The 26,425-nt window shown below is 35.2% G+C and overlaps 1 protein-coding gene across 1 annotated transcript in view; it reads right to left on the bottom strand.

The window, feature by feature from the left end:
* Positions 1 to 23,787, bottom strand: part of LOC141845458 (DNA (cytosine-5)-methyltransferase DRM2-like) — a 29,849-nt gene extending 6,062 nt beyond the window's left edge. Inside the window, exons 1-10 of the mRNA XM_074733508.1 lie at positions 23,676 to 23,787; positions 23,481 to 23,603; positions 20,696 to 20,792; positions 20,585 to 20,631; positions 20,370 to 20,483; positions 20,079 to 20,175; positions 17,022 to 17,125; positions 15,864 to 16,947; positions 2,959 to 3,058; positions 1,153 to 1,325 (exon numbers count right to left, since the gene is read on the bottom strand). Coding sequence (XP_074589609.1) covers positions 1,153 to 1,325; positions 2,959 to 3,058; positions 15,864 to 16,947; positions 17,022 to 17,125; positions 20,079 to 20,175; positions 20,370 to 20,483; positions 20,585 to 20,631; positions 20,696 to 20,792; positions 23,481 to 23,603; positions 23,676 to 23,678 — 1,942 coding nt within the window. The 5' untranslated portion in view covers positions 23,679 to 23,787. The remainder of the gene's footprint in view (positions 1 to 1,152; positions 1,326 to 2,958; positions 3,059 to 15,863; positions 16,948 to 17,021; positions 17,126 to 20,078; positions 20,176 to 20,369; positions 20,484 to 20,584; positions 20,632 to 20,695; positions 20,793 to 23,480; positions 23,604 to 23,675) is intronic.
* Between the last annotated feature and the right edge of the window lie 2,638 nt (positions 23,788 to 26,425).

The following is a 26,425-nucleotide window of genomic DNA, read 5'->3' as shown; positions in this document are numbered from 1 at the left end:
TTGGCACAACATCAAACCATTGCTATAATACCCAAATCAGTATAAATAATCATAAAGTAGCTCAGAGTGACAAATCTTAAGTGGTATGAGTCACAAGGTATAAGTCATCCCAGTAAGTGACTAGTTTTTAGTGGTATTGATGAGGTCAGGAGTTGAGGTTCAGGAATATGATTTGAGTCCAAAAAAGTTACATCAAGAGCTTGCTCGATTGCTAAGCTAGATCAAAATCCAATGGTCACTGTTCTAACACTGACAATAGAAAGCCCCACCAGGTATTACTGATTACCTAAAAGTAGCAATTGCACAATAGCAAATTCAGTTAAAATGGAAATTATAGAACTGTGTGATAAAAGCTATCTTCACCCTTATAGCACTTGGGCACGTTGTTCAAATTTTGCATCTATAAATACACTCTCAATAATACCATGTAATCAATCTTCCCCTTTTTGCTTAAATTTAATGTGCTCAAACTCTGGTCCGATTTGAGTGTCAAAGTGCCAACCGATCAAGCACATTCCTATCACCCCATTCTCATTTGCAGGTTCCATGCTGTTGATGTTATTACTCTTCCAGCAAAAAATTGATGGATCAACGGATCACCAACCTCATCAGGTATTAGCTATTGTTTCTTAGTCACAACAAACATGGTACCAGAGAAGCATGGCTCATAGCATATGGACCAGTCTCTCGAGTTAAACAGATAAATGCACCGTGGTGTGCACCAACCAAGAGCCCTTACAAAAGCAGCAACATCAACCAGGGCAAAAAAAACAACGACATTATCCCATTTCACCACTTGCTTAATCTAATTATACATGGCAACACATTATACATGTTATCAATTTTTTTTAAAAAATATATATTTTTTGAAAAATGGTCGTTCTCGTTCTTACCGTAGAGACAATTTGACGAAAACAATATCAATGGACATAATATTGAACCAAAAAACAATGCAGCCTTAAACGGACGGGTAGGAAAATAAGGTTCTTCAACCAAAAAGCTTTAACGCTAACTTCCGCTCACGGAAATCAACAACGACTTCCCACTAATCAGCCTTTGAAGTGAAGATAACGCTAGGGCTTGCGAAGCAATGCCTGGAAAGAAATCCAAAAGAAGACAAATTGAGAGAGGGAAACAGGAAGAACTACCGACCGGGAGATGCGGAAGAAGGGGAGGAGGAACCGCCGGGTAGAGACAGCGAGATCCGGGGGCGCGGCTTGGGGCGGAAGCTTGGCCGGCGAAAGAGAAGGGTAGCCGGAGATGAGGAAGGAGTGCGGAGACTCGCCATTGGTCGCCCCAAAGATCGCGACGGCAGCAGCCAAATACTAAATATATAAAGTAAGATTTCACTAATATTTACATTTCCTTATGTATTACGAATAAAAAAATATTTATTACTCCTAAATAGACTGACCAATCAAATTAATCGAAACAAATAATTTAAATAAATTAAATTAAAAATTTATTAATCCATTTAAAAACGAACCTGACCAACTCACACAAATTATACATCCAAATAGAACACCTTATAGCAAGCTCTAATTGATAGACAAGTTGAGAATAATTTTTTTAAAAAATTAATGAATTAATCTATTCTACAATCCGAATTTAAATATTTTAATTATATATATATATATATATATATATATATATATATATATATATATATATTTATTTATTTAATTTTTTAATAGACTCATAAATATAACTCGTAATTTATTTTGAATTTGACTGAATCAATCTATCTTACAAATTTTTAATAGGCCGATCTGCCTCGATACGGATCAGTGTGCTCCACTCTATAATAGTGTTAAATATTTTGTAAGTGGCACAATCTCTCCTCAAAGAAAGAATAAATAAAGGTGAAAGTTATTCATATGAACATGATATACTAAGAAAGTTTTATTAAACGAAGAATGAGCCATTATTATTATACGAATTAAATCTTAAATTGATCAATTGATTATTTAAACAAAATAAATTCATATTATAATAATTATAAAATAATAATTATAAATTTATAATTACTATTATAATTAAACAACTACAATCTCATAATTCTCCAACACAAATTTATCTTATTCAATAATATTTACGTTATATCATCTATGAAACTATACCTACCCTAACTATAATAACACTTAGGAATCAATAGTTGTTGCATTCATATAAGAAAAATAATACGCTACATGAAAAATATAATATGAAATTCAACATGACACATTCAACTACATGAATATAGATCCCACTATATGGATGTGAGATCCACTGCATACAATGTGTTATGTTAAATTTTACATTACATTTTTCATATAATGTATCATTGCACTTCATATAATTGATTGATCAATTCATGATTTAATAAGTGTGGTAACAATAATAATATTAAATAATATACTTAATGGGAGTTAAGCCATTATATACAAAATGAAGACTCATGCGATGATTTAAACGACAAACAACGCTATTTTAAAAAAAAATTAGTCGATCGAAGCATTAAATATAGGCATTATGAAGTGAAGTCAATTAAAATAAGAGAAATGATATGTAGCATAAAAAAATTCAATATGAAATCAATATGACATACTGCATGTAGTGAATCTCACATCTATACAGTGGGACCCACAAGCATGCAGTTAAGTGAGTCATGTTAATTTCATGTTGAACTTTTTCACGTTGCTCTTAAAATAAATAATGGAAAATCAATAATATCTAGTTTACATGAGCAGCAATTATCGAATCGAAAAACACCACCTGAAACCACACAAGTGCTTATATCGATCGATACACAGCCAAGGCATAAAACATGTTAATATACAAGTTACAGAATCACAGATGAAGCAAAACCAAGAGAGCTATAGAACAAACGAAGGAATGTAAACTAAATGCAAGATATGGAGCATTACAGAGAAACAAACAGCAGCATTTGATGATTAACAGCAATCTATCACACGATACCTGGTACATGGATCGGAATATATTGCAGGGAGAAAACAAAATGAAAGCCGAACGAACACTCGGCGGATAAAGCTAGCTCCAAAGCAACAGCCGGCGGAACCTGAGAGAAATCAGAAACTACTGGCAGCTACAAAGTAACTGATAAAATACAGTAGTAGAGCATCACAGTGGTGTGTCACAAAGAAACTAATTGAGACCATGTGAAAGCAAAATACAACCCTAACGCCGCAAGCTTTCGAACCTTTGAATCAATGCTACGGCGTGCCAAAAGGAAACTGTTGTCGCTATAATACCGATACCATAACCAAAAATCTAACAGAATAGTATTGGACAAATGAGAAGTAATATGAAACAGCATCCATACACTGCTGGGTTGGGCCTGTTTGATCTCTAAATGAACCAAAAGGCATATCTGAAAATTTTGAAGTAATAAAAATCCCAAGTCACTACATGAAAGATAATAAAACAAGAAGTTTCAACAATGAGCCTATGAATTAAAGATTAGACAATTAACTTTATTAAAAGAGAAGGAACTCTGACTATAAAATATATCCATATTTCCCGTGAAGCATCTGCTAAACTAGTCTATATTGCACCAAATTAGACTGATAATCAGACAAGACAGGTAGGCAATTCGGCATCAAAGGTGTTTCCTCCCGAAGAGACTTGGTGCAACCTGATCACTAGTCCCTTGCTCAATTGGTGACAGTCCTGATCACCAGCTCTTCTCTTCAGGAAACAGGCGTTGGGCAGGTATGCTCTCCACCTTCATCCATAGTTTCTGAGGCCTTGAGATGGAACTCAGATGGTCAACACAGAAACAGAAGTGGAAGAGCCTCTAAATGCCTTGAGGTGGAGCTCAAATGGTTAACACAGACCTCAGAAGTGGAAGAGACTCTAAATGGAGTAGATGTCTTCACTGTCTTCGGTGAAGGCATCATGCCTATGGGTGTCCAAACCCAATGATTTGCTACTCGGGTTTGCAAAAAGACCATAAATCCAACAAATATGAATCCAAACCCAAGTTCTTTCTGGATTTGGATAATGCAAATGCACCCTGGCCATGAACAGGAAGATGGCACAAAGTTTGGAGCTCTTGCATTATCACTTTGAATGGCAAAATTCTTCAATTAGGAATGCTGCGAAGAGAACTAACAAGATTCCTAAGTCAAGCAGCATGGGCAAGTATTCCTTATTTATCATGGAAGATCCTGCGGATTGATAGTGTCAATCTTCTACTTCAATGCTCACATAAATAATTCGGTAAGAATCTGGTAGAGTTCAAGTATATCTACCTCGATATAAAGGCAGCAAGTGGTCTGTTCTAATTCAGGCAATGGAATAAAGACAGAACACTAATGTAAGTCTCAACTCTAATTCGAGTAAGGAGTCCCCCTTATTCTGCAGATTCAAAATTGTGCTATGAACAAATGGTCTGTTCATGGGTACATGACTAATAAAGGAATGACTTACCAGAAATTTTCTATCACCTTGAATTACTAATTTTGTTTGAGAGTAATCAAATGAGCCCAAGTTCAATGGTGCTGCAGGCAAATGATTTTTGGTTTGAAATTAAAATTGTGATTTTGGCCTCAGATAAGTTGGCAGGGATTTAACACCATGTGCAAGCAATTTGCAGCAGTAAAGTTTCTTTTGGGGAGAATACAGCTAAAATCATCTCTCCAGAAAAGATGGAGGCAGACTCAGGGAGGGATGTAAAATCTGCAATGTGTTCTGCAAGCTGCCTTTCAAGTGAAAATACTGGAAATGAAATTGACAATACATCGGATTGATCATGCAGAAAACATGAAGGAAAGGGAAGCTGATTCAAACGTAATAGAAGAGAAACTAAACTGCTGAAAAGATTCAGAACAATGTCAAGAAACACTTTTACTTTCGGACATTGACAGAGAAGCTGAATTGGACCAGGCTAGTTCAGATAATCAGAAAAAAATAGTAGTAACAAGCTTTCTATACCAGAAATGCTGCAGGTCCAGTGAGAAGTATCAGGATACAACATAGCCTAAACACAGGAATTAAAAATGCTACTCCAAGGGCCATCCTCACAAAAGAAAAAAAGCAGCCTACAAACCTGGTGCATCAAAAACACATCCTCTTCTAAAAACTGTAATAATGCAATGAATTCTGTTGACAGCAAAACTGGAAACAACGCTAGCAAAGCATTAATTGAATGTGATGAACAAGATCATGTTACTAATATTGATGATGAAACCATGATACACACAGGGGCCATGACTGGGTCAAAACAGGAATCTTTTTATTTGGTGGTTGATGAGCTCAGGAAAATAGCTGGTTGCTTCAAGATGCTGCTGGATTTTGGGAGTATAATCCTCTGAGACATATTTTATAATATTTTATTATAAATTACAGATAAGTGGCTTGGAATGCTAGGGGAATTCAGAGATTTTGCCTAAAAAACAGGCCTTACTTGAAATTAAAAAAAAAAAAGAATAGAGGGTGAGACTTTAATTTATTGCAAGAAATAAAATGCATCGGTGTAAACGACTGGAGAAAGATTTATAAAGATTACAAGATCATCCCTGGAGAAAATTTAACTATCCAATATAGATTAATAGTGTTGGATATACGCCTCAAGCATAGTATCAATAAAAGAAAAACATATACGACTCCTAAAATTAAATGATGGAAATTACAGGATGGGAATCAAAACATATTTAAGGAGGATAGAAGTACAAATATTAGGAAAAATATACGGCGACTTGAATACCACATAAGATAAGATGATATCAAAGTTAAAAAGAATAGTCAAGAGTGTACAAGGTGAATCAAATAGATGTGCACCATCAAATAAAGAATCTTGTTGGTGAAATGAAAAGGTACAAAAGAAAGTGAAGGGAAAAACGAACAACCTATAAAGTATTATATACCTGTAAAAACAAGATTTTTTTTTATAAAAATATATAGTAACCAAAAAAGAAGTCAAGAAAACAGTGAATAAAGCTAATAGTGAAAATTTTAAATACTTATATCAAAAATTGGATACAAAAGAAAGGTAAAAAGATATTTACAGAATAGCTAAAGTGAGAGAGAGAATGCCAAATGATCTTATACAAATAAAATGTATTAAAAATGAATGCAATGGAGTACTAATAAATCATGAGGAAATCAAAGAACGATGAAAGAGATATTTTCATCAACTTTTTAATAAAAATTTAGATGACCAACTTAATTTAGGTAATTTAAGTAAGTCAAATGAGTATAAAAATTTAATTTTTTATCGTAGAATTCAAACTTAAAAGTAGAACAAACTTTAAATGAGATGTAAAATGGAAAAACAATTAGATCTGATGATATTCCGATAGAAATATGGACGTATCTAGGAAACAAGGTATTGAATGACTTACAAAGTGATTCAACTTGATATTAAAAAAAAAAAAATCCAATCAACTGAGAATAAATACTCTAATTCTCTTATAGAAAATAAAGGAGATATACAAAATTGACAAACTATAAAGATATTAAACTAATGAGTGATACCATAAAATTTTACGAAAGAGTAATGGAAAAAAGATCAAAAAGTCAATTTGGATTTATGCACGTAAGGCCAACAATAGAAGTTATACATCGTCTTAAACAACTAATTGAAAAATATCGAGAATAGAAACAAGATTAGATATGATATTCATCAACTTTAAAAAAGCTAAGAAAATTATATAGAGAATTTTAGAAAATAAAAGTGTTAACAAAACATATATTGAACTAATTAAAGATATGTATAAGGATGTAATGACAAAAATGAAGATTTCAAGCGGATTAACTGAAATATTTCTCATAAAGATAGGGTTACATCAAGGATCAACACTAATTCCTATCTTTTACACTAATCATGAGCGAACTCACTAGACATCCAAGATACAGTACCGCGGTGCATGTTATTTGCAAATGATATTATTTTGGTAGATGAAACAGGTGAAAGAGTAAATGTTAAACTCAAATCTTAGCGAGAACACTAGAAGTGAAGATTTTAAATTTACTAGAGTAAAAAACAAAATATATGAAATTTAAATTTAATAATATTAGACGTAATGAAACAATTGTTAAGATAGGACATGACGAATTATCTGTATCTGAAAATTTTAAGTACTTAGAATTACTTTTACAAAAAGATGGAGGAATTGAGAGAGATGTCTTACACAAAATACAAGCGAGATAGTTGAAATGGAGGAGAGCATCAAGTGTTCTGTGTTATCGTAAAATACCTCTAAAACTTAAAAAAAAAATTTATAAAACGGCGATTAGACCCGCTATGTTATATGGAGTTGAATGTTGAGCTATAACTCGAGCACATAAACAAAAGATGAGAGAGATGAGGATATTAAGGTGAATGTGTGAACATACAAAAATAGACATGATAAGAAATAAAAATATTAAAAAGAAAATTTAGAGTTGCATATATTGAGAGAAAGCTCTGGGAGAAACGTTTAAGATGGTATGGACATATATTTAGACAACCAATAAATGTTCTAGTTAGACGATGTGAAACTATGACAAATGTGCACATTAAACGAGAAAGAAGACCAAAAAAAACTTGATTAGCAGCAATAAAATAAGATAAAATTTATTTAAATATAAATGATGATATAATAGAGGAAGAGTCCAATGACGTAGGATCCATATAGCCGACCTCATCTAATGGGATAAGACTTAATTGTTATTGTTGTTGTATAAACGACTGGAGTTAGAAGTAGGCTTTTCTAGAGGGATGGATTTGGCTTGATGTGTGGAAGCAAAATTGAGTGGAAGTGAGAAAATTTGTACAAACAGGCTGCTTCACTAGAATTGCTAGGAATGATTCAATCACAATCAGCCACATATAGACCTGTGATTGGTGCTCTGATCGTGAACTTTTTAACGATCAGTTATATATACGAGGAACTGTGGATTGTTGCGTGGGGGGGGGGGGGGGGGGGGGGGGGGGGGGGGGGGGTGGACTTCAATGCTACTCTCAGAAATAGTAAAAGGTCAAATTTAGTAGCACAAAAGCATTCAGATTATTCAATGATTGGATTTCCAAACTTGACATTAAGGAACTCCCATGTGCAGGTTCATCATATACTTGGTAAGATACAGTAAGGCAATTGACAGATTTCAGCACCAAATGAAAATGCAGCTCTGAAAAAATGGGACAAGCAAATGAAAGATGGAAGGAGGGTGAAAAGCAGGTACGGAATGATGAGATTAATACCCTTCATAAGTCGGATTATCTAAGAGATCAAAGGAAGAGAAATATAAAAAGCTTGAAGCATTAAAAAAGATCTTGATAGAATTTTGAATAAATAAGTGCACTGGTTATAGAGATCAAAGATAAGGTGAATAAAGGGAGGGTGATGAGAACACTTCTTTCAAAATATTGCTCCAGATAGGAGACTGGAAATCACCATCCTATGCAGAAATTCAACGAAAATAACTGAAAAGGATGAGATCATCCAGGAATTCACCAAATTTTATAAAGAACTTACAGAAAATATGTTATTCTCAAAAAGATGAAATGCTTAGGAGAATTTGGAGTTACAGTGTTTGATCTACATTTCAGTACTGAGGATATTGAGGTGGAAGTAAAGGATCTTGGGAAGTTAAAATCCCCAACTCCACAGGGCTTAAACATGGATTTTTTGTGTAGCTACTGAGATATTATCAAACAGGATGTGGAAAAGATGCTCCAGCAATTCTATGAGAGAAGGCTGTGGACCGAAAGACTAAATTATGCCGATATCACATGGAAACCAAAGACAGAAAATGCCACCAGATCTGCAGCTCCGGGCAGATTGCAATGGAGAACATCATGATCAAACTCATATTGAGTGTATTAGCAAAAAGACTTCAAAGGCCATTCAACCACTTAATCATCAAAATACCAATTTGTTTTTCAGGAAGAGGAGGGAAAAGATAGTTCCACGTGTGCTGCAGAAATAATTAACTGGTTTCACCATCATAACGAAGAGGCCATTCTTACTAAAGCAAGTTTAAGGCCCTCAGAAAATTAATTGGAAAACCTATTTACTGTTATAAAACTACTTGCTTTTTCATCTAGATGGTTGAAAAGTAGGGAAAAATTTGTCTCCATAGGCCATATTGAGGTTCTGGTCAACAATACCCCAGGCTCTTGTCTCCACAGGTCCACTCTCACTGCAGTCCTTCATCCTGAATGGTATATCAATGGGTTGGTTCAAAACACAAGAGAGTGCTATGCTGATGACACACTCATATTAGCGATAGATGGAAATCAGGAACCTAAACATTATCTAGGGCTTTTCTCACATTTCAGTGGTCTTAATATGAATCAGACAAAATCATCCATCTCTTCTGTTGGTAAAGCTCAGGAAAAAGAAAAAGGTTTAGCAAATCTCTGCCTGCAAAGTAATGGACCTTCCTATTAGTTATTTGGTTTTTGAATTGGATATCAGAAGGCCCAAGGAGTATTGGGAACTCTATTGTTGCAGAATGAGTATAAAGCTATTTACATGGAAAAGAAAATATCTCTCAATTGGTGGCAGAGTTACACTAATCAATATTGTTTTAAGTCACCTCGTAGTATACCCAGCAAGTGTATATTCACTCTCAGAATGGTTCATTTCAGCCATTGATAAATTAAGGAAAAACTCTGGCATAAAAATGGGAATATTGAAGAAAAAAAATGCACTTGGTTGGCAGGGACAAATGATTAGACCTACAGAGTTAGGACAGGATATTAGTATCAAAAGTCATAATCAGGCCTTGTCATGTGTCCGGTGGCGTCAACTTCAGAAAGTAAATGGAAAATTACCATGAACTTTGTTAGAATATTTAGGGATAAATATTCTTTTAGAGATAAATATTCTTTTCCTAGAATAATTCTCCTAAAATAGGTCCCTATATTCGTGTATAAATAGGGGCTTATTTCTTGTAATAAAACAAGATTCCATATTATTTTACATGGTATCAGAGCGAGATTAGGTTTAGGTTTATCCGCCAAACCCTAGCCACAATCCTCTTCCTTCTCTCTGTTCGTCGCTGCCACACGCCTTCCTCGCGTGAGTCTCTAAACCGAACACGACGAGGAAGTCCGGATCGCTCTTCTTCGAAGACCAGAGCCTCCGCGACGAGATCCCGGAGCTTCTTCTGTTCGACGCGTGAGAAAGGGAAGAAGCCAAGGCTGGTAGTCTCATCCTACTGTCCGCTGCCACCTTCTGCTATTTCTGTGTGATTCCTCACCAGTGTCTCTGCATGGCTGCCTCCAGCACTCCGAAGTCGGATATCTCAATTTTTACCAACCACATCACTGCACCGCTCTCTTCCGAGCTATTAGATGGTAAGAATTATTCCTCTTGGAGCTCTCACATTGAACTTTGGCTTGTTGGACAGGGTTATGAGACACATCTCACCCAAACCGAAGAGGATATTCAAGTTGTCGATCGTCCTCTATGGAAAAAAGTTGATACTCAGTTGTGTTGTATTATCCGAGCCACCATCCATCCATCTCTTAGGGGCGTCTTCCGCACTCACAAGACCTGCAAAGCTGTTTGGACACAGGCTCAACAACTCTTTACAAATACCTCTCGGCGACTCTATCAAGTTTGTGAAGATCTCATGACCATTCTCAGTGCCCATCAGATTAAGGATTCTATGTCAACTTATCTGGGTTCAGTGTCTAGCCTTCTTTGTGACTTCAATGAACTGCTTCCACCTGCGGCCACTCCTGTTGCAGAGCTTGAAAATCGGAAGAAATTTTTTATGTCTCTGGCTTTATATGGTTTGCCCACAGATTATTCTCATGTTCGTGATCAGATCCTGGGTAGCCCCACAGAGGCTACCATGGACAGTACCTGGGCGACTCTCCTTCGTGTCCCTGCCAAAGTCTTGACGGTGCCTCCTTCCATTTCTGTTGACTCATCAGCTTTGGTCTCTCGAAACAACAACAGACCTCCACCTCGTAAGGGTGGCAAAGGACGCCCTTGGTGTGATCATTGCCACCGACCAGGACACACAATTGATAAATGTTGGAGTCTACATGGTCGACCTCCCCGTGCTGCACAGATCGTCCAGAGTTCTGTTGCTCCTTCAGCTTCCACTTCACAGTTGCCACCAGATCCGACCCCACCGCCTTCCTATGACGACTTTCTGAAATGGTATGAGGATCGAAAGACTTCTGATTCCCCTGCTGCCGTTGCACTCACTGGTAATTCCTTTGCTGGCATATCTCACTCTTCGAGTCCTTGGGTTCTTGATTCCGGGGCCACCGATCATATCACTGGTAATAAATCTCTTTTTTCTTCTCTCTCTACTTCTGGTTATTTACCCTTTGTCACCATGGCAAATGGTTCTCAAACTCAGTCCCAGGGTGTTGGTATTGTTCATCCTTCTCCGTCTCTTTCTATCCATAATGTTCTTTATGTTCCCGGTGCTCCTTTTAATTTATTATCAATTAGTCAGCTTACTCGATCTCTTGATTGTGTCATCTCGTTTACTAAATCTTCTATTTCCTTACAGGACCGGAGTACGGGGAGGATGATTGGCTTCGGATGTGAGTCTCATGGCCTATATCGGCTTCAACAGTCCTCTCTTGTTGGTTCGGCGGCGGCATCTCCCCTTCTTATTCATGCTCAGTTGGGACATCCTGGTCTTGATAAGTTGAAACAATTGCATCCTGGTCTTTCTCACTTAGAATCTTTGTCTTGTGAGTCATGTCAATTAGGAAAGCATGTTCGTAGTTCTTTTTCTCCTCGCACTGTGAGTCGGGCTACGTCACCTTTTGCTTTGGTTCATTCCGATGTTTGGGGTCCGAGTCGTGTTTCTTCTACATTGGGGTCACGATATTTTGTTACCTTTATAGACGATTTTTTCCGTTGTACTTGGTTATATCTGATGAAGGATCGTTCGGAGTTGTTTTCTCTTTTTCAATCTTTTTTCTATGAAATTAAAACTCAATTTGGTATTTCTCTTCGAACCTTACAGAGTGATAATGCACGTGAGTATCTATCTACTCCATTTCAGACCTTCTTGGCATCTCATGGTGTGTTGCATCGGACGTCTTGTCCTCATACCCCTCAACAGAATGGAGTTGCTGAACGCAAGAATCGTCATCTTCTTGAGACCACCCGGACTCTTCTTCTCCATTCTCATGTTCCTCTTCAGTTTTGGGGTGACGTTGTACTTACTGCGTGCTATCTCATCAATCGCATGCCTTCCTCCACTCTACAAGGTCAAATACCTCATCATGTTCTTTATCCTCATCAGTCTCTTCATCCTTTACCACCTAAGGTCTTTGGTTCTATATGTTTTGCTCATGCTCTCGATCCTGGCATTGACAAACTCTCTCCCCGGTCTCATAAATGTGTCTTCCTTGGGTACCCACGGTCTCAGAAAGGGTACAAGTGTTATTCCCCTACTCTCCGTCGGTACTTCATCTCTGCTGATGTCACGTTCTTTGATTCAGTTCCATTTTTTGGGCCTAATGGATCTCCGTCCGAGTTTTCTCCTTCTACGCCTGCACCAATGGCTATCTTTTATCCTCCGGAGGAGTCTCTGTCACCTCCGGAGACATCTCCTCCATTGCAGGTTTATCAGCGTCGTCCTCGTCCTGCTTTGCCGCCGCCCACCACTGACACTGCCATGGACACATCTTTGGAGCCAAGTCTTTCACCTCGTCCTCCGGTCCCATCTCCTGAGTCTGATATTCCCATTGCACTTCGGAAAGGTATGCGTTCCACTCGTAATCCTTCTCCTCATTATGTTTCTTTGAGTTATCATCGTGTTTCTCCTTCCTATTTTGCTTGTCTTTCCTCCTTGTCGTCTGTTTCTCTTCCGAAGACTGCAGGTGATGCCTTTGCCCATCCAGGATGGAAACAGACTATGCTCGATGAAATGTGTGTCTTACAGAGCAGTGGGACTTGGGACCTCGTTCCTCTACCGCCAGGGAAGTCAGTTGTCGGTTGTCGATGGGTATATACAGTGAAGGTTGGTCCAGACGAAAAGGTTGACCGGCTTAAGGCTCGCCTCGTTGCTAAAGGATATACTCAGATCTTCGGATTGGATTATGGGGACACTTTTTCTCCTGTTGCCAAGATGTCCTCTGTGCGCTTATTCCTGTCCATTGCTGCAATTCGACATTGGCCTCTTTATCAGTTGGACATCAAAAATGCTTTCTTACATGGTGACCTGCTCGAGGAAGTCTACATGGAGCAACCTCCGTGTTTTGTTGCTCAGGGGGAGTCTTCTGGTCTTGTATGTCGCCTGCGAAAATCTTTATATGGCCTCAAGCAGTCTCCCAGAGCATGGTTCGGTAGATTTAGTACTGTAATTCAACAGTTTGGCATGACTCAGAGTGAGGCTGACCATTCTGTCTTTTATCGTCACTCATCTACTGGTTGCATCTACTTAGTAGTTTATGTTGATGATATTGTTATCACAGGTAGTGATCATCTCGGGATTTCACAGGTGAAACAGCATCTTTTCAAACATTTTCAGACAAAAGATCTCGGCAAACTCAAATATTTTTTGGGGATAGAAGTAGCACAGTCCAAAGATGGGATTATCATATCCCAAAGGAAGTATGCAATGGATATTCTAGAAGAAACAGACATGTTAAACTCAAAGACAGTTGACACCCCTATGGATCCTAATGTCAAGCTCATGCCAAATCAGGGGGAGCCTCTTCCAGATCCTGAACGATACAGACGATTAGTAGGGAGACTAAGCTACCTTACTGTTACTCGTCCGGATATCTCATTTGCAGTAAGTGTAGTAAGTCAGTTTCTCAACTCTCCATGCAAGGAACATTGGGATGTTGTGACACGCATTATCCGATATATCAGAAGGCGCTCCAGGAAAGGGTCTTTTGTACGAAGACAAAGGACATACTCGAGTCGTAGGCTATTCTGATGCAGATTGGGCAGGATCTCCCATTGATAGGAAATCTACTTCTGGATTTTGTATATTTGTCGGAGATAACCTTATTTCTTGGAAAAGCAAAAAGCAGAATGTTGTGGCAAGATCCAGTGCAGAGGCAGAATATCGAGCTATGGTCATAGCCAGTCAAGAGCTTATATGGCTCAAACAGTTGCTTCAAGAGCTAAGATTTGGAGAGGTTACACAAATGTCACTTATATGTGACAACCAAGCCGCCATGCATATCGCCTCGAATCCAGTTTTTCATGAGAGGACAAAGCATATTGAAGTCGACTGTCACTTTGTCAGAGAAAAAGTCATATCTGGTGAAATATCTACTAGTTTTGTTAACTCAAGGATCAACTAGCAGATATATTCACCAAGTCACTGAGAGGTCCTCGAATTGACTACATATGTAACAAGCTGGGTACATATGATTTATATTCTTCAACTTGAGGGGGAGTGTTAGAATATTTAGGGATAAATATTCTTTTTTTAAATATTTTTTAGAATAATTCTCCTAGAATAGGTCCCTATATTCGTGTATAAATAGGGATTTATTTCTTGTAATAAAATAAGATTCCATATTATTTTACACCACCCACCAATTGCTTGTGGACTGTAGCAGGTGGATTTAAAGGGTTGCAATTAGTTGGAAAAGTTCATAATTTCTGATAAAGAGGATTGAAGCTGACATCAAGAATTATGATTACCGATCCTGCATCACGAGGCAACATTGGATCACAAACACAAGCTATAGCTGTGTTTGAGCCTTCTTTCTACAAAAACCTCCTTTCCATTAAATTGTGTTAGTTTTACAATTATGTTTTTGTATGGTTGACGCAGAAGCTACATGGGGCAGCATCATTTTGTTGAACTAGTCATATAAAGACATATGATACTATTACGACAAGAGTCTCTTAATCCAGTTCTCTTTTTTCAAAAACAATAAAAAGAAATATTAGGGCATATCATAAGGAAAATGCTTTCAGTACAGAACCAATATCATTACAAAAAACAACAGAAACATGTTGAACAAATAAGTAATATGAAGCAACATCCATACATTGCTTGGTTGGGTTTGCTTTTGCCCCCGGGACATAGCTGAGTTGGTTACGACGGAACAGCCTTATAGAAGAGGGCAAGGGTTCAAATCTCGGCAAAGCCGAGCAATACCCTTCTCCGTCGTGACCAACTGCAGTTTCTCGATTTACCTCCTCATAGATGGTCGTGGGGCCGACCGTGTGGGACCGCTAGGGTGGCGGATTTCACCTTTTGCAGAAAATTGGTTGGGTTTGCTTGATCTCTAAATAAACTGAACAGTGTAGCTAAAATTTTTGAAGTAATAAAATTTTTTGAAAGTTGTGATTGTGCCTATTAAGGAAAAACTGTAAGAAACGCATTTAAATGATATGAACATATTAAATTTTGAAAATTATGATTGTGTCTATTAAGGAAAAACTCTAAAAGATACATTTAAAATGATATGAACATGTATTTAAGTGACCAATATATGTCCCAACTAAGCAATGTGAGATCATGAAAAATACGCACATTAATTGACAAAAATGACAATAAAATTCGCTAGTCACTATGGATGAATATGAAAAGAAAAGAGCATGAAATATATTACAACCATGAACAACATATGAAATATAATACGAACATGAAATTTCAACAAAAAATGTTATTAGATGACCAAGAATTGTTCAACAATTCAGAATTCCTCCATTGCTTAAGGAGAAAAATAAAAGAAAAGAAAAGAAAGAACTTGTCTCTTAGTTGCTCTCTTGATAAAAAAATGGTTGCTAAGCATAGATATCTAACATCCCAAAAATGAACAAACGAAGATTAGAGAAATCCAAGCTACAGAGGATTTTGCAATGCCATTGAATGAGTCATAGAAGAATACTTGTCAGAGAATCAGACGTTCTTACCCATTATACATCTAACTAGGTCCAAGATGCGAAAGTAATCATAAAAAAGAGCAGAATGTGTACCCTCCAGCCCATCCCGATGATGACGGTTGCTCCCAGCAAGATTGTTGCATGGACTGCCACCCACCACCAGATCAAAACCACCAAAAGTGGAAATCAAATGCTCAAGCTTGTCACCATTCAGTTGTTGGACATCAGCAAGCTCAATCAGAGTCCCTGTTTGGTTAGTCTGTTCCCACCAACTCTTGAGAATGTTTCTATTTAATTCTGAAATTTCAACTGAGACAACTGTTTTTAGGTGTATCCCCAAACGGTGGAGAGCAACTTCAGCTCCGCCAATACCAGTAAACAAAGATAGAACAGTTATGCCATGGGGAAACATATCCTTCAATACAGACAAATGATAACCAACAGTATCTACCTGGAAGGAATTCCCAAGAGATCTATATCTTTCAGTTCTACTGATACCACCCCCTCTTGTGTGATCCTTGGGAAATCCTAGAAGCTGTTCGATTTCATCAGGTTCTAGTGGAGCCACTTTATTATGTCCAACCCAAACTAAGTTCCATTTCCGACATTCATTCAGAATAAACTGCTGAACACTTTTGGGTGGTATATCATCACAAGTTTCAAGTGCTCTTCTAACTCTCTCAGTTAATTTAGCACTTGCAATGCAAGTCTGCAAGCAGTTGAACTGAGTTCTGGGGTCCCAGGAAGGCCACCACTTTCTGGTTACTGGAAAAGCTTCAAAAATTGTCTTAGGAGGGATTGGGAGTAGAGGAAATCTGTTGTCGATTGGAAGGTTGTGGACATAGGCCCTTTTTCTAGCAGCAGCACAAAAGAATTTGGAATCAACAAATTCTGGCTCAATATCATATAAGAATCGCGAAATAGTGTCCCAAACACCCTTAGGTGCCAAGGCAACATTTTCATAATAAAAATAAGGTGGACCAGCTGCTGACTCAGGTAACTTTCTAGTAGATAATCTAGGCATTGGTTGACCTGGAACACCAAAACCAACCATCGGTGTACCAAACATTGAAGTAGAGAATGAAGAATCATTTTCCGTCGGTGAGCGTTTTCTTTTGTTTGTATTTCCTTCTGCAAATTTCCTTTTCTTACCACTTGAGTAGCCATATCTTTCACGCTATTAAAAAGGTGGTTACCAAACAATATCAAACTTACATGGAAAAGATTTCAAAATTCAAGCAAGGGAATCACCTCATTATTGGTATAAGTCGATTGTCTTAAACGACGGTCAAACTCATGTGCTACCTCAGCAGCATGTATAGAATCCGCTAACTCCAAAATAGAAGCATCTGGACCTGGTGTGAGTGGCAAACATTGGGAGAATCAAAAAAAAAAATTGAAGAGACTAAAAAAATTAATTGCTAATTGCACTAGGTGGACAAAGCGTGGTTCATCTCGCCTAAATATGCTCTCTGAAAATTAGGTTGCAAAGTGAGAGGCTCATGCATGATGTGGCTAAAGCAGTATGCAATTCCATATTCGATCCTTCAAAAGGATACCGCATTTTGACGTACTAGGGTACCAAAAAATGGATTTTGTGATAGCATATAACTTTATACTAGCTAGCTAATGCGTTTTTTAAGAAAAGAGAAAAACACTTGATCACATTCAAAAGTGAAAATAATATAATACAAATTGACTTTCTTATGGTTAGAAAAAAGGATAGAAAAATTTATAAAGATTACAAGGTCATCTAAGATCAGTAATATTGGATATATGTCTCAAGCATAATATCAATAAAGAGCAGCCCAGTGCAAGAAACTCTCATCAATGCGAGATCCCAGAGAATGAGCTATTATACGCAGTCTTACCTTATTTTGCAAAAGATTATTTTCGAGACTCGAACTCGAGGCCTCAAAGTCACACTACAGCAACTTTACTATTGCGACAAAGCTCCCCTTCCTTAAGCATAATATCAATAGAAAAAAAATATACACGACTCTTAAAATTAAGCAGTGGAAGTTAAAAGATGAGAACCAAAATATATTTATGAAGAGGATAGGAGTACAAGTAGTAAGAAAAATATACGATGACTCGAATACGACATGGGATAAGATGATATCAAAGTTAAAAATAATAGCAAGAGTGTACTTGGTGAGTCAAAAGAAATGCACCACCAAGTAAAGAATCTTAGTGATGGAATGAGAAAGCAAAGTAAAAGAAAAACGAACAATCTATAAGGTATTATATACTTGTAAAACAAGGAAAATTTAAAAAATATACAGTAGCTAAAGCGAGGGAGAAAAAAAATAAGAGATCTTATTAAAATAAGATGTATTAAAAATAAATACAATAGAGTACTAGTAAATGATAAGCAAATAAAAGAGCAATGGAAAAATATTTTCAACAACTTTTTAATGAAGGTTTAGGTGACCAACTTAACTTAGATAATTTAAATAGATCTAATAAAATAGAAATTTAAATTTTTTTCATAGAATTCAAATTTCAGAAGTAGAACAAACTTTAAATGGGATGCCAAAATAAAAAATAGTTGAACCAGATGATATTCCGATAGAGATATGAAAGCATCTAGAAAAATAAAGTATTGAATGACTTACAAAGTTATTCAACTTGATATTTAAAATTAAAAAAATATCTAATCGATGGAGAGTAAGTACTCTAGTTCTCTTATATAAAAATAAAGGAGATGTATAAAATTGTGTAAACTATAGAGGTATTAAACTAATGAATTATACCATAAAATTTTGGAAAGAATAATAGAAAAAAAATTAAAGGAGACCACGATGACCGAAAATCAATTTAGATTTATGTCTAAAAGATCAACAATAGAAGGTATACATCTTCTCAACAACTAATTGAAAAGTTTCGTGAATAAAAGCAAGACTTACACATGATATTCCTTGACCTAAAAAAAGTTTATGATAGATTCCCAAGGAAAATTACATGGACAATTCTATAAAAAAGAGGTGTTAGCGTAACGCATATTGAACTAATTACGGACATGTATGAGGATATAATGACAAGAGTGAAGATTTCAAATGAATTAACTGAAGCATTTCTCATAAAAATAGGATTACATTAAGAATCAACACTAAATCCCTAACTTTTTATACTAATCATGGACAAATTCATTAGACACATCCAAGATACGGTATCTTGATATATGTTATTTGCAAATGATATTGTTTTGGTATATGAAACATGTGAAGAAGAAAATGTTAAACTCGGATCTTGACGGAAAATACTAGAAGTGAACCGTTTTAGATTTAGTAGAGTAAAGACAGAATATATGAAATTTAAATTTAGTAATATTAGACGTAATGAGACAATTGTTAAGATAAGAAATGACGAATTATCTATTACTAAGAGTTTTAACTACTTACAATTATTTTTGCAAAAGGATGGAAGGATTAAAAAAAAATCTTATATAGAATACAAATAGGATGGTTGAAACAGAGAAAAGCATCAAGAGTCTGTGTGACCGTTAAGTACCTCTAAAACTTAAAGAAAAATTTTACAAAATGACGGTTAGACCTGCCATATTATATGGAGCTGAATGTTGAACTATGACTCAATCACATGAACAGAAGATGAAAGTTGTAAAGCTGAGGATGTCATGGTGGATGTACGGGCATACAAGGATGGACAGGATCGAAAATAAAAATATTAGAAAGAAAATCGGAATTGCACTTATTGAAGAAAAACTCTGAGAGACACATTTAAGATGGTACGAACATGTACTTAGATGATCAATAAATGCTCCAATTAAATGATGTGAAACTATGACAAATATACACATCAAACAAGGAAATAAATACCAAAACAAACTTAGTTAGTAACAATAAAACAAGATAAAATATATTTAAATATAAATGATAATATAATAAAGGATAGACCCCAATGAGATAGGAGGATCCATATAGCTGACCCCACCAAGTGGGATAAGATTTGGTTATTGTTGTTATTGTATTCTTGCATGAGAAGAAAAGATCAAGTACAATACGAAATGACACCTAAACCATGAAGGAGGAAAATATGAGGCTCGTGACATTTTAGAAAGCTTAATGTAACTAAAACTATGATTAACAACTCGTTATTTTATAAACACAACTTCACAACATTTGCACATAGAAAAAGATAGCATATTGATACATATCCGTGAAAATAAGTTTCACCTCAGACAGGAGATTTAAGAATGAATTTCACCAACAATATAATGTAGATAATAAAGATTAACAAGTCCACATGATATATAGTGTTACTAAAGGAATTGATTAGATACAATACCACATCTGCTAATAGCTGCAGATGCCTCATTAGTGGAAAAGCCCATCTCCACTAAAGTCAACAATTTCTTATCTTCTGCAAAAATATCTGTGAAATCCTGTAAAGTGATTCAGATCCAACAAACAGTGAGACAACATGAATTAAATATATTGATAAGAATTTTTTCATACAATATTCAATTTTCCAATAAAAAACAAATAGATTGTTACATAAGCATGATGCATACCAAAAACAATAATGAAATGCATACTGCAGCTATCTTAGATCAGAAAGGACAACAAAGATGATTACCTCGTCTTCGAAGTCACTTCCATCAGCTACATCTTCATCCAAGTTATCGTCTTCACTTGCCGAAGACCAATTATCTTGATTTTGACTTTGTTTTGGGGGAGATTTTTCTAAAGCCTGTTAAACAAAGTGTTTCACTTCTTACTATGAAAAATAGTTTATCCAAAATGAAAAGGTTGTATAAAAAGATATTTCAGCTCAGCTGAAAATTTACTTACCGTGTATGTAAGGAGTGTTTCTAAAACAGCTTCAGAATCTTCTTCACCTTTACATAATCAATCTGGTCAGATAAAACATCCATTGTTGTAATATGAAGACAAAAGACTGACCATTTTCCTTGATGGCTTTCAACACCAAATCTTCAGAAAAACCCATTCCCATAAAATGAGAGACCAATTGAGGACGAGAAGAACCTGCCTCACAAACCTTAGAATAATAGAAGTCAGTTAACCATTCACATACAAATAAAATCACAAAGATATGTCCAAAACCAATTCAACAAGTTCATAACCAGCTTTAAATTTATTTCAATCCCAAAAATGTCCACTATGCATGTTGATGAACTCCTATCAAGTAAAACACTTGTTTTCTTGAAAGCTATCATTTTATAATGGTTCTTGCTTAACTTAAAGAATTACTGGTTATCATGATAACTTAAGAAATAGTCCAATCTACAGCTCTAAATTCTTAACACTCTGTCACATGTGAGCAAATGAACTTGTTTGCATTGGCTCAATTACTACACCTGGAATGACTTTAATCAGTTTGGAGATGCATATTTTTAGTTGTTGACGAGTAAAATTTGAAGATGAAGACTCCTAGTCAATTTCAGCAAAATGTGGAATCCGTCACCCCAACAGCCCCACACAGTCAGCCCCACGACCATCTGTGTGGAGGTAAATCGGAAAGCTGCAGTTGGCCACTACGGAGGAGGGTATTGCCTCGGCTTCGCCGAGATTCAACCCTTGTCCACTTCAGCAAGTCTGCCCTGTAGTAACCAACTCAACCATGCCCCGAGGGCTGAAGACTCCTACTCAAGCACCATGTCAAATTTGATCAAATGACCGACTACCCTAAAATATTCAATTATTTGGAAGGAACCAACCTATACTCATATTCTTGAAAATTCTACATAACACGCTGAAAAATAACTACTTTTTCAAAAGGTAATTTGGATGCTCATGATCTAAATACAAAGTCTAAGCCTGATTTATTTAATAGACTTTGGAGCATGTCTCATCTAATTCTAACTCGATTTATGGCTTGACATCATCGCAATAGCTACTGATAATCAGTAGATCATGTTCGTGCCCCTAATATTAGGGGTCAATTAAATATATCTTATTCATTAAATAAGTTACATACAAGGCTATATCACTGATAATATTCAAATCAATGAAAATCATTTTTTTATATTAACTACAGTTTGCTTTGTCTCCTTTTACATCCCTTACGCCTCCCATTCTAATTGACTCGACTCTTTTGAGTTTTAACTATAAAATATATAGGTCGCCTTTAAACATGTTAACACTATCTTAATTTGTTTTCTCTCATTTTTTCACTCATTGACATTACATCTAATTGCTCTCAGATATTAGTATCTTCTTGTCTACTAACCACACATCTAGCATAACATTCTCATCCTTATAGTATTAATTTTTCATATGTCATGCTTCAAATAGATCACCACTCTGACCACAACTCTAGTCCCTATGGTATGATAACTAATGTCAAAGTCCACAGGACCCATTTCAACCATCCAAACTTTATACTTTAGTGATATATTCTAGATCATCCCATGTTGACATCACGAGTGCATCACTTGGGAAGGGAAGCATTGCAAGCGTCATCTCGAAGAGAGGATGGTGTTTCATGAGTAGGGAAAAGGATAAAGTTCACATCGAATAACATGGAGTGAGAGTGGATTGGGGTAATAAGAATTTACTTATAGATACATCTTAGAAGTTAAATCATATTATATTACAAAATTTTTAAATAGATTAATTTATTAACTTAAGTCATATTAATTATGTCAATCTATTAAGTTAATCAATTAACTTAAGTTATATTAATAGATTAATTATCTCATGTATTAGTTTATTCATTTAAAAATTATTAAATAGGTTAAGTTGATAGATGTGGACACTTGGAACTGATATCATGTTAGATACTTGTAGATGAATCCAAGTAACATAGGTTAGAGCATTGAGGGGAAAAAATAATGAAAATAAAATTTATAGGTTATGCAACCTAAGACAAACCATGTATGTTCACCACCACCACCACCATCATCGTCGTCATCATCATCATCATCATCATCATCATCAAGCCAGTCCATCCCAACTATTTGGGGCAGGCTAGATGGATCTTATCCTACCATTGAACTTTATTATAAGCTATATCACTAGTAATGTTCAAATCCGTTCAATCACTTTTTATTACATTAGAATTTTCTTTGATCTTCCTCTACCCTTGTGCCTTCAGCTACAATGATTCAACAAGTCTAATCCAATAGTCATCTTTGATCATGTCCATACAATCTCAATTTAGTTTCTCTCATTTTATCAAGTTGAAAATGCCCTTGCATTCCAAGTAAAATATTGCTCATATTCACCAATTCTGCCATACAAATACCATCAACAAATCAATAGTAGAACAAAAGGGTCAAGTCAACTTGGATGGGTCCTGCCCCCACAAGTGTGGTGTAGTGGTAAAGGACTGAGAGAGAAAATAAGAGAATCTCAATAGTGACAAATAATATACAAGTCGACCTCTAAGTATGCATAAGTTGTGCTTCAAATTTATCCGATAGTGAATAAGGCAAAGACATTTTACCTCCATGATTACTAGAATATCAAAAAAAAACCTTGGAGGGGTCCACTAAGATTAGGTTTAATTAAAAAACAATGTTTTAACTATAAAACCCTAGGTTTTCGATCGATGAATGCTGATTTTGTTTTCTTGATGTGATGTTCGATAGCGGAAAACAGAGAGATACTTAATCTTGTAGTGGGAGGAGAGAAAAGAAAAAAAAAAGAACGATTTTTTTTGCTCATTTGGAGAACAAAACCGAAAATCCAATTGCAAAGCTTCTACACAACGGGAAGTGATTACCTCAGATGGGCCCGCGCTCTCACACGGCAGCGGAGGACGAAGAGGGGCGGCCGCCCCCTGCTCTTCGTCGCTCTCCCACTCGACCTCCTCCTTCGGATCGTTATCGCTATCGCTCGTCCAATCCTGGAGAACAAACACCTCGTGGTTCATCAAACAACAAGGAAACGGCTAGGTAAAAACCAACAAAATGCTCACCATCTCCGATCAACGCTCCTCAAACTTCCGTCAGGAACCGAAGGGGCACAGAGACCGCTCCTTTGCGAATCTCCAAAGCCCAACCGAAGCAGACAAGTGGAGAGCAAAACCTCGAGAGCCTCCCGCAATTTTGAGAGAGAGGGGGAAGGGAGGAGAGAACCAAAACATGGAGAACTACATTTCCATATCTACCCTTCTTCAAATTACACAATTATTTATTTGCCACTAATATTTTTGGCATATATTTATATATTTTTTATATAAAAAAATTAAAAGAGAGAGAAAGAAAGCATTTCTAAAGAATTTTAAAAATTAAAATAAAACAATTTAAATTAGTTAGAACGAGAGCATGGTTTATGTTATACATTTTAAATTATGAGTATCGACTATAATACTTGTAATATGTTGCAAAATTATTTGATTGAGATTTTTTTATTATAAAGATAAAAAGGTAATTTTTAATTTTTAAAATAAATAATTTAAATTAATAAAAGATATCTTAAATTTTTTAATATTAAATTAAGGGATAAGGAAATACAAAACTTAACCATAAGGTTATATATATAATTTCACTCGACTCGACTGACAACCCTACCTCTCATATGCTACATGCTTTATTTATTTCTTATCAAAAGATGTGCATATCTGGATTGTTCCATTTTCATTTTCATTTGGTGTTTATTCTCACTCTCCCTTTTAATGTATAATTATTTAATTATCTTTCAATATTATTATCTCTCATTCAAATCTTTTATATAGTTTCTAAATTAATCAAGTACGTTATAATAATTATAATTTTATATCAGTTACAATATGAATATTAAATAAATAAATTAAATATACGTTATAGCAGTTACAATTTTATAGATGTCACAACGTGAATGATAGATGAACACAATGAAATTCATGTTGTAGTAATAACTAAACTACAATATAAATATTTTTTATAGATTAAATAATAATTATAGCAACTACAAAATCGTAATTGTTATAACACATTTAAAGGGTGAATTCACATTGTAGCAATTATGAAATTATAACTGTTATAACGTAAATATTTTTGAATAAATTAAATATGCATTATAGCAACTATAAAATCGTAGCTATTATAATATATATAGCAATTATAAAATCGTAACTACTCCAATGTGTCCGATTAATTTAAAATTTAGACTAAAGATAATAATATTAAATAATATTAAAACTAATTAGATAATAATTTACAGTGGAACAGTGGGGTAGCATGCTCTTTTGATTAAAAAAATTAAATGAAACATCCCTTCATGATTTGAAAAAAAATGTCCTTGACTTTTGCTCTAAATATATATATATATAATCATCTTATTTTTTAATTAATTATTAATTTATTAAAATTTATATTTTTTATTTAATATTTTATTGGAACTTTTTTCTTAAAAAAATCTTAATTTCTATGTTAAAAATAGATAAATAAATAATATTTTTCATAATTATTTAAAATTTTAATATAATTTTATAAAATTATATAAAATATTTGATATTCAATTAGTTTAAGTTTAGATTATATTTAATTAAATATTAAAAAATAATAATATATTTTACATTCAGCTATAACATAATTAAGGAAATGTAAATAAGGATCGAAATGGATCGTAATATTAAAGAGAGACTAAATATAACTTTAACATATAAATTTAGATTTTATCTAACAATTAATGTCAAAATATGGTTTAATAAATAACCATCAATTATAACATTTTTAAAAGATCCTTTATCAAACGACATAAATTTTAAATTTATAATAACTAAAAACCATTAGTTATAATAATTTAGAAAGATCATTTTAGTGGCATAGATTCAAAACAACTTTATGTTTTCATTTTATTTGCACTAATTGTGAAAAATCAATCAAATGTTAGGGAAAAAGTCATGGATTCTATGGCTAGCTCAATGTAAAAAAAAAAAAAGGATGTGGGAGATGAGATGCCAAATTCCACATAGCCAAGCAAGTTTGGAACTCTAGATAATTGTATTAACATAAAATCTAGCCCCATAAAAATTTTTCATTAACTTTCAATATAAATATAAGAAGCGCAAAGTGATCTGACATTCATAGTCGAAGTTTTGAAGAATTAATCATGCTAGATAAATATCCTTTTTGAGAATTGGCCTCATATGTTTTGTTTGTGTCACTTATACCTTACCACTTACGTTGTGCTCCGAGGACAATTGAAAATTATTATTATCTCTTCTGCAAAAAGGTGGAATCCGCCACCTTAGCAATTCCACCTTAGCAGCCTCACACGATCAACCCCACGATCAGAAACTGTAATTGGTCACGACGCAGAAGGGTATTGTCTGACTTCGTCAGGATTCAAATCCTTGCCCTCTTCTACAATTCTGTTGTGTCATAACCAACTCAGCTATGCCCCGGGAGCAAAAAAGGGAATGGATGAATGAATATAATTGTTAAACTACTACATGAGATAATCAAGTGTCTCACCACAAATATAATGTAGTAGTTAAGCACTCGCATAAGCAATAAAAGAAATGTATATAAGTTGTGCTCCAAATTTATTCAATAGATAAATCAAAAAGAAAATTATCTACCTCTAAAATTAATTAGGTGAAACTCAAACATCTAAATTATCAAAAACAAGCATAGAATAATTCAGGTGATGTTTCTTCCCTTCCCTTGTGTAACAAACTCACCCATGGCACCTTGGATGGTCACCCCTAGCAGTGGTGTTGGATTGTTGCCAAAATCTTGC

This window comes from Curcuma longa, chromosome 14, assembly GCF_044706935.1.
Source record: "Curcuma longa cultivar G26 ecotype Majalengka, Jawa Barat chromosome 14, ITB_CL_G26_1.1, whole genome shotgun sequence".
NCBI classification, from domain to species: Eukaryota; Viridiplantae; Streptophyta; class Magnoliopsida; order Zingiberales; family Zingiberaceae; genus Curcuma; species Curcuma longa.
Note: the sequence above shows the minus strand (reverse complement) of the source record. Positions and strands in the feature narration are given on the sequence as shown.